At 45.5% G+C, this 16548-nt stretch overlaps 1 protein-coding gene across 1 annotated transcript in view; it reads right to left on the reverse strand.

Annotated features, from left to right (window-relative positions):
• Nucleotides 1-16548, reverse strand: part of LOC124001292 (arf-GAP with SH3 domain, ANK repeat and PH domain-containing protein 3-like) — a 60197-nt gene that overhangs the window by 29824 nt on the left and 13825 nt on the right. Inside the window, exons 4-11 of the mRNA XM_046307963.1 lie at nucleotides 14801-14807; nucleotides 9324-9402; nucleotides 8572-8621; nucleotides 6806-6929; nucleotides 4387-4472; nucleotides 3866-3941; nucleotides 1929-2015; nucleotides 1582-1691 (exon numbers count right to left, since the gene is read on the reverse strand). Coding sequence (XP_046163919.1) covers nucleotides 1582-1691; nucleotides 1929-2015; nucleotides 3866-3941; nucleotides 4387-4472; nucleotides 6806-6929; nucleotides 8572-8621; nucleotides 9324-9402; nucleotides 14801-14807 — 619 coding nt within the window. The remainder of the gene's footprint in view (nucleotides 1-1581; nucleotides 1692-1928; nucleotides 2016-3865; nucleotides 3942-4386; nucleotides 4473-6805; nucleotides 6930-8571; nucleotides 8622-9323; nucleotides 9403-14800; nucleotides 14808-16548) is intronic.

Genomic DNA, 16548 nt, shown 5'->3' on the forward strand with positions numbered 1-16548 from the left:
GCCTAACCTTAACCCTAACCCTGCTGAGGCCTAACCCTAACCCTAACCCTGCTGAGGCCTAACCTTAACCTTGCTGAGGCCTAACCTTAACCCTAACCCTGCTGAGGCCTAACCTTAACCCTAACCTTGCTGAGGCCTAACCCTAACCCTGCTGAGGCCTTACCTTAACCCTAACCCTGCTCAGGCCTAACCTTAACCCTAACCCTGCTGAGGCCTAACCTTAACCCTGCTGAGGCCTAACCTTAACCCTAACCCTGCTGAGGCCTAACCTTAACCCTAACCCTGCTGAGGCCTAACCTTAACCCTAACCCTGCTGAGGCCTAACCTAACCCTAACCCTGCTCAGGCCTAACCTTAACCCTGCTCAGGCCTAACCTTAACCCTAACCCTGCTGAGGCCTAACCCTAACCCTGCTGAGGCCTAACCCTAACCCTGCTGAGGCCCAACCTTAACCCTAACCCTGCTGAGGCCTAACCTTAACCCTAACCTTGCTGAGGCCTAACCCTAACCCTGCTGAGGCCTTACCTTAACCCTAACCCTGCTCAGGCCTAACCTTAACCCTAACCCTGCTGAGGCCTAACCTTAACCCTAACCCTGCTGAGGCTTAACCTTAACCCTAACCCTGCTGAGGCCTAACCTTAATGCTAACCCCGTTGAGGCCTAACCTTAACCCTAACCCTGCTGAGGCCTAACCTTAACCCTAACCCTGCTGAGGCCTAACCCTGCTGAGGCCTAACCCTAACCCTGCTCAGGCCTAACCTTAACCCTAACCCTGCTCAGACCTAACCTTAACCCTAACCCTGCTGAGGCTTAACCTTAACCCTAACCCTGCTGAGGCCTAACCTTAACGCTAACCCCGTTGAGGCCTAACCTTAACCCTAACCCCGCTGAGGCCTAACCTTAACCCTAACCCCGCTGAGGCCTAACCTTAACCCTGCTGAGGCCTAACCTTAACGCTAACCCCGTTGAGGCCTAACCTTAACCCTAACCCCGCTGAGGCCTAACCTTAACCCTAACCCCGCTGAGGCCTAACCTTAACCCTGCTGAGGCCTAACCTTAACCCTAACCCTGCTGGGGACGATTTTTACTTGGAGAAGTCTAAGAGATATCTGACTCCGACTCATCAAGTCTAAACTTCCGTGGTAGTTCAATGGTTAATCTCGTCCGTACCTGTACTCGTCACAACCATAAAACAGGCTGTGGAATCCAACCCTAGTTCCGGGTCGTTTTGTGCCGTCTTGCCAAATCCAATGTGTGCTAGCTTATCATTTAGCGCTGCCTCCCTTAAACTCGCCTGACTGGGCTTGAACCACGGTCCTCTGTCTCACCGACACGTGACTGCCCGCTTGACAACATACAAACCAGTTGAGCTATAGAAAAGGATCCAATTCGATAGCACCATTGGCAACATTTCAAGCTGGCTGTGAAGTGAGCTCACAGCACGCTCTAATCTCCGTTACACAGGCTAACAGAATCCTCCAATTGGGGTTAATGCTGGAAGTGGAGCCTTGTGTGTTTTCAGTATATGGTCAATATATATATATATATATCAGTATTTTCTCCAATATCCAGACAGACTCACCCGTCACTCCTCTTCTGTAGGAAGCCTGACTTCTCCGTACCGTACTTCTTGTTGCCTTGAGGCTGGTGGATGCTGTAGCCGTTACCAGAGTTCTTTCTGGTCAGGTACTCCTGGGACAAAACGGGAGAAAAATGCTTTATTACAAAATAGATTGACTATGTTTAGTTGAAAAGATACCCGTTTTAAAAAAATGTTTAACCACCGACCAGGGTTGTGTTCATTAGGGCAATGGAAAATGTTTAAAGCATTTTCCTACGGAAAATGAACACTTCTTATTGGACAAGCCCAGGTAGTTCCCCTCTCTGTTTCGGTCAGTTTTCTTCCGTTTGGTGCCTAATGAACAGTACCTCTTTCCCCTCCATCTGTAGCAGCAGTCTTAGGGAGTCTCGTAGCTGAGAGAGCTGTCTCACCTCTTCATCCTGGTCCTGACGCACCTACACACACACACATACAAGACAGATCAGCTTGCTAGCTGAATGCAATCTACTGTAGCTAATATATAAACAGACACTGATTTGGCTAATATATTGGGAGCATTTGGAGGGAGTTGCTGGTGCACTAGCTTTTGACAACACCAACTGGGATGGGTAGCTTTGCTGATATGTTCCCAATCAATAGGTGTGGACGCAATTAAACCAAGCTTTGCATAATGTTGCAAAATAAAGTGTAACAGAGCATCGTAGACCAGTCTTTGGGTTTCTGGGTCCCCATCTTAGCCTGGTCCCATATCAATTTGTGCTGTCTTGCCAAATCAAACAGGATAACAACACAAAAACGTTTAGGTGAACCGTGAAAAAGTCCCAACAGGTTTCTTTTCCATAATTCTTCCTTGAACCTGAGAAACAGAGTTTACCCCTTTTCCAACCATGAAGAGCAAGAAGAACCACCGACACTCATTAAACTCAAGTGTCCATTAATAACACTGTGCTTGATATGATAGAGAGAGAGAGAGAAAGTGTGTGTGTTGGTGTGTGTTGGTGTGTGTGTGTGCGTGAGAGAGAGAGAGAGAGCAACCCGACACTAGGTCAGTAAACCACTAGGTGGAAAAGGCTCAGCATAACCACCACACCATGTAATTTAAGGTGGACCAGGCTCAGCATAACCACCACACCATGTAATTTAAGGTGGACCAGGCTCAGCATAACCACCACACCATGTCATTTAAGGTGGACCAGGCTCAACATAACCACCACACCATGTCATTTAAGCTGCTGCTCCAGTTTCAACTGTTCTATGGAATCCTGACCTGTTCACCGGACGTGTTACCTGTCCCAGACCTGCTGTTTTCAACTCTCTAGAGACAGCAGGAGCGGTAGAGATACTCTTAATGATCGGCTATGAAAAACCAACTGACATTTACTCCTGAGGTGCTGACTTGCTGCACCCTCGACAACTAATGTGACTATTATTATTTTTAAGACTGGCCACCCCTCATAGACTGGTTCCTCTCTAGGTTTCTTCCTATGTTTTGGACTTTCTAGGGAGTTTTTCTTAGCCACTGTGCTTCTACACCTGCATGGCTTAATGTTTGGGGTTTTAGGCTGGGTTTCTGTTCAGCACTTTGAGATATCAGCTGATGCACAAAGGGCTATATAAATACATTTGATTTGATTTAAAGTGGACCAGGCTCAGCATAACCACCACACCATGCCATTAAATACTTCCACACCACTGCCATGTAACCTTGACAACCATAACCGGTACCGAGTGATAGTCTCCTGGTTTGGCAGTAGGAGGATATGGGCAGGAAAATGTAAGCTTTGTCTGGTTTGTAAAACCTGTCTAGGCGATTATAGCGTAAGGGCCCGTACTTCCAATAAAATTGATGAATAATTTTGGTTTCCCTTTCGGGAATGAAGGGGCAGTTATAGGAATTGCATCAAATAGTGGACAGACCGTGGGTTGGGAAAGTCTGGGAGGAGAGATGAGGTTGAGGAGGTCTGTCTACGATGCATAATCTGTTAGTGTCTGTACAGGACTTCAGTAGCAGCTGATGACTAAGGTCCAGTTGGAGTTGGTAGTTTGTGTGTGTGTGTGTGTGTGTGTGTGTGTGTGTGTGTGTGTGTGTGTGTGTGTGTGTGTGTGTGTGTGTGTGTGTGTGTGTGTGTGTGTGTGTGTGTGTGTGTGTGTGTGTGTGTGTGTGTGTGTGTGTGTGTGTGTGTGTGTGTGTGTGTGTGTGTGTGTGTGTGTGTGTGTGTGTGTGTGTGTCTGTGGTGTGCGTATGTCTGTGTGTGTGTCAGACAGACAGGTAGGTAGACAGACAAAACATATAGGTTGTTACTACCATGTGCACCGATGTAGCCAGCTTCTCCACAAAGGGACTAAGGTTCTCGGCAGCTTTCAAGCCGTCCTGGAAAAAACTGAGATGATACAACAATACTGAGTCATTGGTGGATGTCGACCATAACACTCAGGTACACAAGCCCAAACAAACACACACACGTAGAACACATATAACATACGCAACAAAATTGTTAAGTAGCAAGTGGCAATACCTAGTAAAAGGAAGCCAAAACCAAACAGCCACAACATTTGACACCAGAAACCACATTAACATTCCTGTGGTAAGATCTTGGTGCTGTTACTATGAGTAGTAGCTGGGAGATATGAAAGCCATACGCTTCCCATAAGGCCAAATGAGTACTCTTACGATTCACATTATAGGACCAACCAGAGCCGTACTGTCTTTGATATGACATTTTCTTCAAACGTTTTCTTTTCGACTACAACCAGGCCAGTGCAGTACAGCTCGGCTTGGCTCAGTAGCGTGAGAAAGGGGCATTAAAGCATAAAAGGAGAAATTACTTGAGCTGGGCCTGGAAGTACTTGATGAGACTCTGGAGCAGGTCTGGACCCTGACGCACCCTCAGCTCCTGGATCTTCAGTAGATACTGGAAAAACCAGAGGACGTAGTACTGGATTAGTAACCATGGTTACAGAGCTGGTTTCAGGTTCAGAAACGGTCACCCTGGTTATAAACCGTTGGGTATCATTTTAGTGATTCAACCAGTCACTCATTAAATCACGGTAGGAGAAATGTACTGTCTGTTCAGGAAAAACTCCTGGTCTTAGTTGTAGCCTGTAACTTGGGCCCAGAGTTTTTCCTGGTCAGGACACATGGGCAGGAAAAATGCTGGACTTTCATATGAACAAGTCTCTTGTGCCATAGACAATATGCTTCTCGGGACATAGTCTAAACATAGTCTAAACATGGCATAGAACAGTTTCAGGGTGTGTTTTTTCCCTGACCCATTTTTTAACTGTTTGAAGGGTTTTAAATGTTGCTTTAAAAGGAGAATGCCTTGGTGAGAGCCAGCTGTAGGAGCTCTCTGCTGCTTTTGGAAGGAATGACTGCCGTCTACTGTGTCTCTGGCTCCATAAAGCCTTGTTTAAAGCTGTCTGTCTGCAGCTGTGCGGGGTCATGTTTATGATGCACCAAATGGGGCAAAATGGACTGAAACAGCCCACTGGGCAAAAACTGGTAGAATCAACATCATTTCATTTCATTTCCACATCATTTCAATCAAAACAAAATCAGTGTGATGGTGTTGAATCAACGTTGAAAACAGATTGGATTTGCAAAAAGTAAATCAACGTAAAGATTTGTATGCTAAATCCAATGACGTGGTGACGACGCAACCAAATGTAAATCAAAACTAGACGTTGAACTGACGTTTGTGCCCAGTGGAAGGGATGTTCAGCCTCGACTTATCCAAGAACTTATTTTCGTTTTCAGTTGCATGTTTTCTGTTGTGTGCCATAACGAACATGACCCAGACAAGGGCCACGGAGAAGAGAGGGAATTCTCCTCCTCCTCTACTCCTCCACCCATCTCGGCAGCTGGCCTCACAGAGAGAGTCCAACTAAAGAGTAAATTCCCCTATGCTTGTAAATTGTAACTGTGGACTTTAACTTTAACTGAGCTTAGCATTGGTTTCAGTGCCATTTCCAATCTGTGCTGCACATTTTACATTTCACAGTCTAGTCTGGGTCTGACTTCCTCCCCCACCTTGACACGATCTGTGCCGTTCAGGGGAGAAATTCTCCATATGCACAGATCTAGAATCAGATTCCCATCCCCCAAACCTACCCGTAAGTATTAGTGGAATAAGTGGCATTAGTGCCGTTTGCGGTAGTAGTAGTGGTGTTAGTAGTGGTAGTAGTAGTAGTGTTAGTGGTAGTAGAGGTAGTAGTGGTGTTAGCGGTAGTAGTGGTGTTAGCGGTAGTAGAGGTAGTAGTGGTGTTAGCGGTAGTAGTGGTGTTAGCGGTAGTAGAGGTAGTAGTGGTGTTAGCGGTAGTAGTGGCATTAGCGGCAGTAGAGGTAGTAGTGGTGTTAGCGGTAGTAGTGGTGTTAGCGGTAGTAGAGGTAGTAGTGGTGTTAGCGGTAGTAGTGGCGTTAGCGGCAGTAGCGGTGTTAGCGGCGGTAGTGGTGTTAGCGGTAGTAGTGGTGTTAGCGGTAGTAGAGGTAGTAGCGGTGTTAGCGGTAGTAGTGGCGTTAGCGGCAGTAGCGGCGTTAGCGGCAGTAGCGGTGTTAGCGGCGGTAGTGGTGTTAGCGGTAGTAGTGGTGTTAGCGGTAGTAGAGGTAGTAGTGGTGTTAGCGGTAGTAGTGGCGTTAGCGGCAGTAGAGGTAGTAGTGGTGTTAGCGGTAGTAGTGGTGTTAGCGGTAGTAGAGGTAGTAGTGGTGTTAGCGGTAGTAGTGGCGTTAGCGGCAGTAGCGGTGTTAGCGGCGGTAGTGGTGTTAGCGGTAGTAGTGGTGTTAGCGGTAGTAGAGGTAGTAGCGGTGTTAGCGGTAGTAGTGGCGTTAGCGGCAGTAGCGGCGTTAGCGGCAGTAGCGGTGTTAGCGGCGGTAGTGGTGTTAGCGGTAGTAGTGGTGTTAGCGGTAGTAGAGGTAGTAGTGGTGTTAGCGGTAGTAGTGGCGTTAGCGGTAGTAGTGGTGTTAGCGGTAGTAGTGGCGTTAGCGGTAGTAGAGGTAGTAGTGGTGTTAGCGGTAGCAGTGGTGTTAGCGGCATTAGCGGTATCAGTGGTGTTAACGGTATCAGTGTTGTTAGTGGTAGTAATGGTGTTGTGTTAGTAGTGTTTGTTAGTGGTATTATCAGTGTTAGTACTGGTATTAGCTATGTTCGCAGTAGTGGTTTTACCACCACTATTACCAAGACTTTAGATCAGTGTCTATGGGCAACTTTATCCCACTACGTGTGTGTCCGTCCTAGCTCTGTGTCCTCACCTCACACATCTGCAGCTGGAAGGTCCTCCTCTCTCGTTCCATGTCCTCCGTCACGTCGGATCCCTCCATCCTGATCAGGCCTGGCTGACGGCTCTTCTCCCTCCTCTCCTTCTCCAGCTTCCCACTGAGATAGGGAGAGAGAGAGGTAGAGACAGAGAGACAGAGACAGAGCGAGAGAGAGAGGAGGGAGAGAGAGAGAGAGAGAGAGAGAGAGAGAGAGAGAGAGAGAGAGAGAGAGAGAGAGAGAGAGAGAGAGAGAGAGAGAGAGAGAGAGGAGGTAGAGAGAGAGACAGAGAGAGAGAGAGTGAGAGAGGTAGAGAGATGGAGACAGAGGGAGAGGTAGAGAGGTAGAGAGAAGAGAGGGAGACAGAGAGAGAGGTAGAGAGAAGACAGAGGGAGGTAGAGAGGTAGAGAGAAGAGAGAGAGAGAGGTAGAGAGGTAGAGAGAAGAGAGAGAGAGATGTAGAGAGAAGAGAGAGAGGGAGGTAGAGAGAGGTAGAGAGAAGAGAGAGAGGGAGAGAGAAGAGAGAGAGAGAGGTAGAGAGAGGTAGAGAGAAGAGAGAGAGGGAGGTAGAGAGAAGAGAGAGAGGGAGGTAGAGAGAGGTAGAGAGAAGAGAGAGAGGGGGGTAGAGAGAGGTAGAGAGAAGAGAGAGAGGGAGAGAGAAGAGAGAGAGAGAGGTAGAGAGAGGTAGAGAGAAGAGAGAGAGGGAGAGAGAAGAGAGAGAGGTAGAGAGAAGAGAGAGAGAGGTAGAGAGGTAGAGAGAGGTAGAGAGAGGGAGAGAGAAGAGAGAGAGAGGTAGAGAGGTAGAGAGAGGTAGAGAGAGGGAGAGAGAAGAGAGAGAGAGGTAGAGAGGTAGAGAGAGGTAGAGAGAGGTAGAGAGAAGAGAGAGAGGGAGAGAGAAGAGAGAGAGAGGTAGAGAGAAGAGAGAGAGAGAGGTAGAGAGGTAGAGAGAGGTAGAGAGAGGGAGAGAGAAGAGAGAGAGAGGTAGAGAGGTAGAGAGAGGTAGAGAGAGGGAGAGAGAAGAGAGAGAGAGGTAGAGAGAAGAGAGAGAGAGAGGTAGAGAGGTAGAGAGAGGTAGAGAGAGGGAGAGAGAAGAGAGAGAGAGGTAGAGAGAGGGAGAGAGAGGTAGAGAGGGGGAGAGAGAGAGGTAGAGAGAGGGAGAGAGAAGAGAGAGAGAGGTAGAGAGAGGGAGAGAGAGGTAGAGAGAGGGAGAGAGAGAGGTAGAGAGGTAGAGGACTTTAGACTGTAAAGCATATTTATTAATACCGTTCATTGAAAGAAAAGAGCATTGTTAAATGGAAACGGACTATATTTACATTTAAGTCATTTAGCAGACGCTCTTATCAAGAGCGACTTACAACTAAACGTCAACATTCGTGGACACAGATGCTGAGGAGTGAAAGGACAGTGCATTAGATATCTGTAGAATTGTCTTGGGATAAGGTGTGAGTGTGTGCATGTCTGTGTGTGAATGATAAAGAGATACGGGTGGATTTACAGGTATTTACTGGGCTAATCTTGGCCATTTTAAACATCTTATTCCTGTAACACACTCCCTCCTTCCAACTATTTCACCTGAGGAAGCAGGAGAAAGGATAAGGGAGAGTTGAGGTGAAACCCCATTCTTATATTACATTGACTTAAAACCAGAACATCACTGGATGGGTGTACAGTAACACTCTCTTTTCATCTTTCTGAGAGGCACCACAAACCATATGGAAGACGATTTCCCTCATAATCACTTTGGTAGAATGATATCAACTCACACTTTGATGTCATAGTCCTTCCAGCTCTTCTCCAACTGTTTCTTCAACTCCTAAAGAAGAGAAGACGGAAGAACGATAGATCAGTTGGGCTGAACAGGCCCTAGTACCTGTAGCCTTTGGCTCGGGAAAGGCAAAGGTCGAGTCATGCGTCCTCCAAAACATGACCCGCCAAGCCGCGCATCTTAACACTCGCTCGCTTAACCCAGGAGCCAGCTGAACCAATGTGTCGGAGGAAACACCGTTCAACTGACGACCAGGGTCAGCCTGTAGGTACCCGGCCCGCCACAAGGAGTCGCTAGAGCGCGATGAGACAAGTAAAGCTCCCCTGGCCAAACCCTTCACTAACCCGGACGATACTGGGCCAATTGTGAGCCGCCCTATGGAACTCCCGGTCACAGCCAGTTGTGACATAGCCTGGGATCAAACCCCAGGCTGTAGTGACGCCGCAACACTGCGATGCAGTGCCCTTTAGACTGCTGTGCCCTTTAGACTGCTGTGCCCTTTAGACTGCTGTGCCCTTTAGACTGCTGTGCCCTTTAGACTGCTGTGCCCTTTAGACTGCTGTGCCCTTTAGACTGCTGTGCCCTTTAGACTGCTGTGCCCTTTAGACTGCTGTGCCCTTTAGACTGCTGTGCCCTTTAGACTGCTGTGCCCTTTAGACGTATCTCTTATTGTCTAGATGACTGTATAGACACAGTAGAGGAGACAGAAGTGTTCCACTATGTAGTGTACACTACAGTAGGGTTACTCACCAGTCTGTTGTCTCTAAGCTCACTCTTCAAGACATTCTCCAAGGGAAAGGATATTATATTGTTCAGATTCTGGACCTGGAAGACAGGAAGGGAGCGAGGGAGAAAGAGGAAGAGGGAGAGCGGGAGGGAGTCAATGAGTCACACAGACACACACGTTCTGATTTAAAACCTTGAAACAACAAAAACCTGTATTGGTTCCTAGGGATCCTATAATGTTGTTCCAGTTTCCCAGTGAGTCACATTCCATGGGATGGCTATGATCGACTTGTGATTCCATCCATATGTCCCAGTGCACCACAATTTGTATGATTTTACTTGTGGGCTCAGAATGTGTGCATTACCAAATCAAAATGCGATTCAGATGGAATGACTGTATTCTAGTTACTCATGCGGAGATACATCCTGTTATGCAGTCTGTTGGACTACAGATGTAAGGTGCCCATTTTAGGACTTCCACAAGACATGTCCATTAAAATGAAAGCTTGGTGCAGTAAAGTCAGTCAAGTCCTCCTCCACCTCAGATCTTACAGGGCTCATAGATCATATAAACCCTACCACCCAGGGAAAAAGGACATGTCCTTAAATATACACCATACACATGAAAGCTTGGTGCAGTTAAGTCCTCCTCCAGTTCTGCTCTTACAAGGCTAGTGCATCATATAAACCCTACCACCCAAGAACATGGCACCCTGCCATCCCCTCCCTCTCTCTTATCTCAAGGCAGGGAGAGGAACTACTGAATGATTAGCTCCAAGTGTTGGGTCGTGTCTATGTAGGTTAATTCTCATTCATATACAGTACGTCAACGTGTTGGGGTTTTAGGCTGGGCTTCTGTGTAGCACTTTGTAACATCGGCTGATGTAAAAAAAAGTGTTTTATAAATACATATGACAGATTGATGTCCTCCATTTTCCTCTGTTTTAGATAACAGCATGTCACATGGGGAAAATGTACATTGGTTTAAGCCTGTTCTTTCAATTAAATTCAAAATACTTAATTTATCCCACAAGGGGAAATTATTTCGACAGGAGTGAATATGTGACTAGTTTCAGGAAACTAGACAAATGTCGCACGTCACTACTTCACAGGAGAGCCATTTGAACGGAAACATTTATTTACGAAAATGTTTTTTTTTTGGCAGAAATGCCTTCTGGAACATGTGAACTTTTATGTGCCTTAATAAGAAACTTGTAAGCCATCTGTAAATAAAACTTAAAATTGTTAAATTACGAGCGTAGTTGGTTTAACCATGGAAAAAGCCAGGAACCTTCCTGCTAGCCATGATTGGCTAAGATAATGGATGGGCTGGACATGCCGGGAGATGAGTTTGGATTGGTCTGCCATATAGCATGCGTCTGTCTATAACGTTAGCTGTTCAGTATGTGTTGACAGTCCTTTCTACCGCATCGTTTGTGAAAGATATAACGTTAGCCATCGAGAACTACAAAAGTGTTGCTGCTTTTCTCAACGTAGATGCCCTGAATTTAGCAGGCGCTATAGACAGATCAGTTGGGAAAAGTGATGGGCTACTTTCTGCACACGCCATGGTCCGCTGGCCAAACAAGATGTAGCTACAAACTAAACCGAGTTAAATGGTTCCAGTCAGCTGTGTGGTATTCATCCATGTATATGGGTAAGATTCTAGCTACATTTTTAGAAATAAGTCTCTAATTTTGTCAAATCATTTTCATTGCAAGTTAAAGCGTACTGTTAGTTAGCTAGCTAACGTTAGCTTGCTGGCTCGCTAGCTAACGTTACGTGTGTGATCTGTGTAGTAATGTTATTCAAATCAGAAACCCATTTGCATTGCTAGTTATAGCCTAATGTTAGCTAGCTAACATTAAACCTAGTTTGTTAGCTTTAGCTACATGCAGATTCATACTACAGCTAAGATAATGTTTGTATTGGTAGTAGTATGAGTTGGGATTATTACAGTCATTGTTTAGGTAGCTTGTTACATGTCTAAACAGAAGACTAAATTTAGCCAGATTATTACATGACCCATCAAATTAGCCAGGTGTGTCTGGGGGTGATTATGTCCATCTATTGTACTTCATGAACATGTGTACATCTCTAGACAATAGTGACCCATCCATTGTGGTTAAAGCGTTATTTTCACAGGACCCATCAGTTTAGACAAGTGTGTCTGGGTAAGCTCCGTCTAATAATTATGAAATATTTATCTGGACACTTCCTGTTTTTGATATTGCTACTATGCAAGTAACCATTTCACTGTACCATGTACACCTTCTGTATCCTGTGCATGTGACAAATAAACTTAGATTTTATTTGATATATGCTGTGTTTACCACATGGCCCTCACATGTGAAACCTTAAAGAGATGGGTGGGGCTAAAGCTGAATGGGTGTAGACAGAGAAGAGCTCTCCAATAGGTGTACCAAAACATGTAAGCAACACCATTTCAATTTTTTGCTACATGAGACCGATTTCGAGGCGATCGTTCACATATACAGTTGAAGTCGGAAGTTTACATGCACCTTCACCAAATACATTTTAAACTCAGTTAACAATTCCTGACATTTAATCCTAGTAAAAAAATCCCTGTCTCAGGTCAGTTAGGATCACCACTTTATTTTAAGAATATGAAACGTCAGAATAAAAGCAGAGAATGATTTATTTCAGATTTTATTTATGTCATCACATTCCCAGTGGGTCAGAAGTTCACAGGTGTCTCCGGAAGGTGGTGATTGACTCCGCTGTCCTGGCGTCGTGAGGGAGTTTGTTCCACCATTGGGGAGCCAGAGCAGCGAACAGTTTTGACTGGGCTGAGCGGGAACTGTACTTCCTCAGTGGTAGGGAGGCGAGCAGGCCAGAGGTGGATGAACGCAGTGCCCTTGTTTGGGTGTAGGGCCTGATCAGAGCCTGGAGGTACTGAGGTGCCGTTCCCCTCACAGCTCCGTAGGCAAGCACCATGGTCTTGTAGCGGATGCGAGCTTCAACTGGAAGCCAGTGGAGAGAGCGGAGGAGCGGGGTGACGTGAGAGAACTTGGGAAGGTTGAACACCAGACGGGCTGCGGCGTTCTGGATGAGTTGTAGGGGGTTAATGGTAGTATTTGGTAGCATTGCCTTTAAATTGTTTAACTTGGGTCAAACGTTTCAGGTAACCTTCCACAAGCTTCCCACAATAAGTTGGGTGAATTTTGGCCCATTCTTCTTGACGGAGCTGGTGTAACAGAGTCAGGTTTGTAGGCCTCCTTACTGGCACACGCTTTTTCATTTCTGCCCACAAAATTTCCATAGGATTGAGGTCAGGGCTTTGTGATGGCCACTCCAATACCTTGACTTTGTTGTCCTTAAGCCATTTTGCCACAACTTTGTAAGTATGCTTGGAGTCATTGTCCATTTGGAAGACCCATTTGCGACCAAGCTTTAACTGATGGCTTGAGATGTTGCGTCAATATATCCACAATTGTCCTTCCTCATGATGCCATCTATTTTGCAAAGTGCGGCCGAAGGAGGAATTGGCTTTGGGGGTGGCCAGTGAAATATACCTGCTGGATCGCGTGCTACAGGTGGGTGCTGCTATGGTGACCAGTCAGCTGAGATAAAGTGGGGCTTTACCTAGTAACGACTTATAGATGACGCAGATGATGATGCTGCCACCCCTGTGCTTCACAGTTGGGATGATGTTCTTCAGCTTGCAAGCCTCCCCCTTTTTCCTCCAAACATAATGGTGGTCATTATGGCCAAACAGTTATATTTTTGTTTCATCAGACCAGAGCAAAATTTCTCCAAAAAGTATGATCTCTGTCCCCATGTGCAGTCGCAAACTGTAGTCTGGCTTTTCTATGGCGGTTTTGGAGCAATGGCTTCTTGTAGATCCAATTGAATAACAATACACTGACTGTCCAAAAACATGTCCTGTACTGAAGCAGATTTGTAGGTAAATACAAGTCAACCACTTCCCTCTTCTGAGTTCATACACAAGTTAGCCTTGAGAAATTGATCCAAAGCTTTGTTTGTTTTGATTGGCTTCCAGTAACTTAGCGAATGGAAAAAGGCCTTGTGTAGGCCTAACAGTGAAACCACACACGGTTTACTTTAAAAGACCCTAAATCAAACAGCGGTAGTGAGTTGGATTGGTTTCCCCAGTTCCCTCAAACACTTCCTCTCGAGCCTGCGTGGGAAACTTTGATTGACAGATGGGGGGGTGGGACCTTGTCCACTCACAACACACAGAGGTCTGGGAGGAATTATCATTGCCATGGAGACTATCAGTGGGAGGGTTTCGGCTTGCTCCAGTTTTCTGAATGGCTCTAATTACTCCCCTGCAGCTGTTGTATCCCTCCAACACAAACACACACACACATACATACACACTCATGCACACATATATCCACACACACATACCTGAGACAAGTTTGGGGTCTCCCCTCCCCCTTCCTCTCCCTAAAACCTGGGGCCCTTTGACCCTCAAGTTGTGACCAAACCGCAACTCATTCATAAATAACCCCTCTGACAGCACACACACACGGGGTTATTGAGATGATGGCTTTGGTTAACTTGCATCTTAACGTTGACATTGTGGAGAGAGTTGAGTAATGCTTCTAGGACCATACTTTAATCATGTAACATAATCAGATAACAATTTCATTGATGGAGCTCAACTCCACAGGTTTATGGATTATAATATTGCCCTGGGGTGTTTTCATTAGGCTACAAATAAAAGAAATTGACTGAAACAGTGACCACAGGACAAAATGTAGACAATAGTACAAATAAAAAAACCTTGATTGAGTAGGTGTGTCCAAACTTTTGACTGGTACTGTATATATACTACCGGTCAAAAGTTTGGACACACCTACTCAATCAAGGTTTTTTCTTTATTTTTTACTATTTTCTACATTGTAGAATAATAGTGAAGACATCCAAAAATGTTCAAATAGCCACCCTTTGCCTTGATGACAGCTTTGCACACTCTTGGTATTCTCTCAACCAACTTCACCTGGAATGCTTTTCCAACAGTATTGAAGGAGGTCCCACATATGCTGAACACTTGTGGCTGCTTTTCCTGCGGTCCGACTCATCTCAATCCATCTTAATTTGGTTGAGGTCGGGGGGATTGTGGAGGCCAGGTCATCTGATGCATTACTCCATCACTCTCCTTCTTGGTCAAATAGCCCTTACACAGCCTGGGGGTGTGTTGGGTCATTGTTCTGATAGTCCCACTAAGCCCAAACCAGATGGGATAGCGTATTGCTGCAGAATGCTGTGGTAGCCATGTTGGTTAAGTGTGCCTTGAATTCTAAATAAATCACTGAGTGTCACCAGAAAAGCATCCCCACACCATAACACCTCCTCCTCCATGCTTCACAGTGGGAACCACACATGCGGATATCATCCGTTCACCCACACCGCGTCTCACAAAGACATGGCGGTTGGAACCAAAAATCTCAAATTTGGATTCATCAGACTAAAGGACAGATTTCCACCGGTCTAATGTCCATTGCTCATGTTTCTTGACCCAAGCAAGTTTCTTCTTATTATTAGTGTCCTTTAGTAGTTGTTTCTTTGCAGCAATTCGACCATCAAGGCCTGATTCACAGTTGCTGTTGAGATGTGTCTGTTACTTGAACTCTGAAGCATTTAGTTGGTCTGCAATTTCTGAGACTGGTAACTCTACTGAACTTATCCTCTGCAGCAGAGGTAACTCTGGGTCTTCATGAGAGCCAGTTTCATCACAGCGCATGATGGTTTTTGCGACTGCACTTGAAGAAAATGTTTGACATTTTCCGGATTGACTGACCTTCATGTCGTAGGTGCGCGAGGAATAGCCACTCGGATTGGAGAAGAAGCGTGTGTTAAGCTTTCCTGAATAAATGGGCCTGCTGGGAGCATATGTGGCCACATAATTATAGGACAGTGCATCCCAGTATCAGAAGTAACAATACAGCCAGACTGGCCTGCTACTGGGCCTTTCTGAACTGTAGAGAGTAGACCCACAACTGATCCAAACTAAATGAACCGTTCAAAATCACAGGGCTTTTTGCTCTGTTATTCAAATGACATTTTCACTGCAGCCCTAGAGTAGAATTATGTACTCACTTGAAAACAATAATGCAATTATTACTACTACTATATTACTACAATTATTACTGCTACTATATTACTACAATTATTACTGCTATTATAGTCTAGTTATGATAGTTGTATTGTCCCTAAACAAGATCAATATAAAGCTTTTTGAGCAGCATGTCTCATATCTCCCTTTTTCTTTTCATGTGTAATGACCCACCTGGCCTCTCCACTCCCCCTCAGCTATTCCTCCATCTTGTGGATTCGTAGGAAAAAAAAACTGGTGCAGCTTTGAATGCTTTTATGTGTGGTACGATCGCTAGTTAGCCTATTGCAGATCTGGACAAACGATCCACCGACCACTATTGTCACTATGAATGGTGGATAGAGGGCAGGACAGACAGAGTGGTACACTATATTGACCTGTGGTATAGTAAAACTGTAATGCACAAGGGAAGTACTAAAACACCTTGAACTCGAGGAGGCGCATGCAAGCAGATGAGGACATGTGGCTCGGATGGAAGACATTATATAGTCAAACCTGCAAAAGAGTCAATGTAAACCAGGGAGAAAACACACTACCCTCCCCAAAACAAGAAAACATAAATAAATAACTCCCCCCCCCCATCGTACACCTGCACATCGACTAGGTTCTGGTACCCCGATTATATAGCCAAGTTATCGTTACTCATTGTGTATTTATTTAATGTGTTATTCTTTTTAAATGTTTCTCTGCATTGTTGGGAAGGGCTGGTAAGTAAGCATTTCACTGATAGTCTACACCTGCTGTTTATGAAGCATGTGACCAATACCATTTGATTTGATTATCTACCAGCTCCCCTATTAGTCACACCAGCCAGCATTCTGTTCTGTCACCACCAACACAATAACAATCAGATCATCAACACCATCACTGTCTGCCCTGTTTCCCTCATGAACTGTCAACCCATCACCAGTACATTCCATCTGCAGTCATCATCACCATCAACACCATCACTGCAGTACATCATCAGTCACTACAGTACATCAACACCACAGTACATCACCATGCAGTACACTGCAGTACATCAACACCATCACTGCAGTACATCAACACCATCACTGCAGTACATCAACACCATCACAACACCATCACTGCAGTACATCAACACCATCACAGTACATCAACACCATCACTGCAGTACATCAA

Source organism: Oncorhynchus gorbuscha, linkage group LG17, assembly GCF_021184085.1.
Source record: "Oncorhynchus gorbuscha isolate QuinsamMale2020 ecotype Even-year linkage group LG17, OgorEven_v1.0, whole genome shotgun sequence".
Lineage (NCBI taxonomy): Eukaryota > Metazoa > Chordata > Actinopteri > Salmoniformes > Salmonidae > Oncorhynchus > Oncorhynchus gorbuscha.